The sequence below is a fragment of the Acanthisitta chloris genome, unplaced genomic scaffold (assembly GCF_000695815.1).
Source record: "Acanthisitta chloris isolate BGI_N310 unplaced genomic scaffold, ASM69581v1 scaffold14688, whole genome shotgun sequence".
Classification (NCBI taxonomy): Eukaryota; Metazoa; Chordata; class Aves; order Passeriformes; family Acanthisittidae; genus Acanthisitta; species Acanthisitta chloris.
Genome location: NW_008688766.1, coordinates 1 through 2,845, shown reverse-complemented (window position 1 = coordinate 2,845; position 2,845 = coordinate 1). Strand labels below are relative to the sequence as shown.

At 59.5% G+C, this 2,845-nt stretch overlaps 1 protein-coding gene across 1 annotated transcript; it reads right to left on the bottom strand.

Moving 5' to 3' along the window:
• Nucleotides 1-417: 417 nt before the first annotated feature.
• On the bottom strand, nucleotides 418-2,372 carry KIAA0754 (KIAA0754 ortholog). The gene is made up of 2 exons (XM_009081161.1): nucleotides 662-2,372; nucleotides 418-473 (listed from the first exon to the last, which is right to left on the bottom strand). Exons 1-2 carry the CDS (start codon nucleotides 2,370-2,372, stop codon nucleotides 418-420), a joined length of 1,767 nt encoding a protein of 588 aa, XP_009079409.1.
• Nucleotides 2,373-2,845: the final 473 nt, after the last annotated feature.

Here is a 2,845-nt window from a genome sequence, read left to right as displayed (position 1 = left end):
TGCCCCGCCGGACGGTCCTCCCAGCCAGGGCCAAACACTGAGTCCAGGTCTCCCAGCTGCAGGATGGCTGCTGGCGTCCCCCTGTGCACGACAGACCCCTCCGTGTGGGCAGCCCCTTCCAGAGCCAGGCCCTGGGGAACCATTCCCCATGGGAGGTCCTCAACAGGCACTGGGAATGTTGTCGGAGCCTTGGAGCCCGGCTCTGATGCAGAGCCGGCGTGGAAAGGCGGCAGAGAACCACAGCAAACATCCCCACTCTCCGCCGGGCGAGTCCGGCCATCAGCTCCACCACTCCCAGATCCCAAATCTGTGGCTTCACCCTTAGAAACCAGCTCTGGGACATCCCAGCTGGTGACCTCAGTCCTTCCAGGCAGAAGGTGATGGGTCCTGAACGGATCCATCCCCTCAATGCCAGGCTCACTGTGCTGAAGGGGAGACCCCAGCTCCTCCACCGCTGTGTCCGGAGCTGGGGGCTGGCAGGGGGACAGTCCAGCTGGGGACACTCTGCCAGGATAGGTCCCCTCGGAAAGCTGTGACACTTCCCCATCAGAGACCAGCAAGTCTTGGCTATCTTCACCCCACCCCACCGGAGCACTGGGGTAACCATCTCCCCCCAGTCCATAAGCTGCATGTGCCCCTGCCACAGGAGATGGTGTCCCACCAGTCACTGCCACCACACAACTGTCCACGAGGTCCACCAGTGGGTCAGGAACATCCTCCTCCACCAGCACAGGGGAGCACTCCAGGAAGGAGCCTGGCCCTGCTGTGGCCACGGGGCTGGGGGAGGCCCCACCTTCTGAGTCTGTCGGGGTGACAGCTAAGGTGTCCCTTTCTGAAAAGGGCTCTGTCAATGGCTCCAGTGTGCTCAGCACCTGTGAGCTGCAGGTGACATCGAAGTCCTCCAGATCTGACACGACAGCAGAGTCCGAAGCGCTGATGTCCAAAGGGACCCTATGCTGACACCCCTCGACTATCGACCCCGACAGTTTGGCTGAATCTGGGTCCAGCCCCTCTGAGTCCATAGGGGAGACCTGAACCTCCAGGCAGCCAGGCACACCCCCACCACCCTCATCCTCATTCAGGCACTGCTCTTCTAGCTCCAGGAACATCTGCACCGAGTCCGTGTCGGACAACTCGGGGCCCGTGGGGCTGGTTGAGCGCTCTAAAACTGGAGCAAAGTCCTCAACCCCACACTGCACTGCTGTGTCCTCAGTACAGCACGCGCTGCCAGAACACCCCAGGGATGTGCAGGACTGGGAGGTCCCTGGGCTGGGGGCAGAACCATCCGCCGGAGCAGCGGATTGCTCCCTTTCCTCAGAAATATCTGCCAAGCAACAGCTCTTCTTCTCCTCTGCCACCAGAACAGCCTTTCCTCTCTCTGACAGCGTCGCCTCCTCCCACTCCTCCATCATCACCCAGCGTTCGTCCTCCTCAAATCTCAGCTCAGACTCCGTTTTCTCCCTGAGATTGGAGGTGATGAGAATATCCAGTCCCGCATCCAGCAGCTCTTCACTAAGGCACGGAGAGAGGTTGACATTCTCCACTGTAGAGTCCGACCCGGAGGGCTCCAGGGTCTCCTGGTGCCCATCATTGAAGTTTCCCTTGATGAAATTCTTCCTGGCCCGTGGCCAGGTGGCACTGGGGAGCCGGCGAGCCCTGGCCAGGTCCCTAATGCGGCTGTCACCGACGTTCAGCAAGTTCTGATGCTCATCCCGGGGACCACTGTAGCCATCCGCGCCAAACTGCTTGGCTACCAGAGCCTCCGTTGTGCCAGATGATTTGGAGACGTGTTCCAAGGTGAGCGACTCGGACATGGACTCGCCGTGGTCGGGCTGGCCTGGCTGCTCGGTGAGCATGGCACTGGAATCTCGCTTATCCCGCAGGGAAGGGTTGGAAGCTCCTGCTTCCGACACCTCGCTCAGCGAAGCTCCCATCCTTTCCGCGAATTCGGTGAAGTTGGGCGGCATGAAGGATTTCCATGACCGCCGGTTGACGTTCTCCTTCCTCTCAGGGTTTGGTCTTCTCTTTGGTGGAGCTGGCGCTGGCTTGGAGACGTCACTGCTGAGTTTCAGCGCGTCGAAGATGACTCGCTCATCCAACTTTTTCGGCTCTGGCGCCCTGGACTCAAAGACGTTGGAAGCTCCCAGGGTCCCGTTGCTGGATATGGTGCTGCCATCCCCTTTGCCTAGGGTGCTCTTGGAAAGCTGGTTGAGCTTCGATCCCTGATCGATTTGCTCGTTAATTCTCATCGTGTCGTATATCGACCTCTGGGGCACGTAGCAATCCTCTATATAACCATCCTCATCCTCGCCCTTCCCCAGGCACGTGCGGTTCTGCCGTAAACAGTCTGGCCGGCTCAGTGGTTTGCCCATACTCTCGTCCTTATGGATGATGAAACCACCGCGTCAACCTTTCGCCCACCACGGCAGGAAACCTCCCACGGCCAGCAGGTCCCAAACCCACCGTGGCAGACTCTAATCCCAAACCAACGATGCTACAAGGATGGGAGGATACACCAGCAACACCGCGTTGGCTCAGCAACCCGACCGGCGGTCCCGAGCGGTGAAACGCTCCATCTCATCCCCCCGACCCTACGAAAAACCCCCCATCCATCAGCAAATCAGCCAAACCCAACAGCTTTGATCAAAATATTCCAAACGGTTTGTGACAGAAAAGGTGGAAGAGTTTGAAGCTCTTAAATGATCCCTTCTTGACTAACAAAGGCACTGCTTGTCCCGGCTGCTCACGGCTGGCAGCGCCGAGCGGCTCCGAACGTTTTCTGCCCAGCTCCGAGTGCCGTGGAAGTCCCGCTGGGCCGGATTAGCCTCTCCCCCCCACTCTCGTG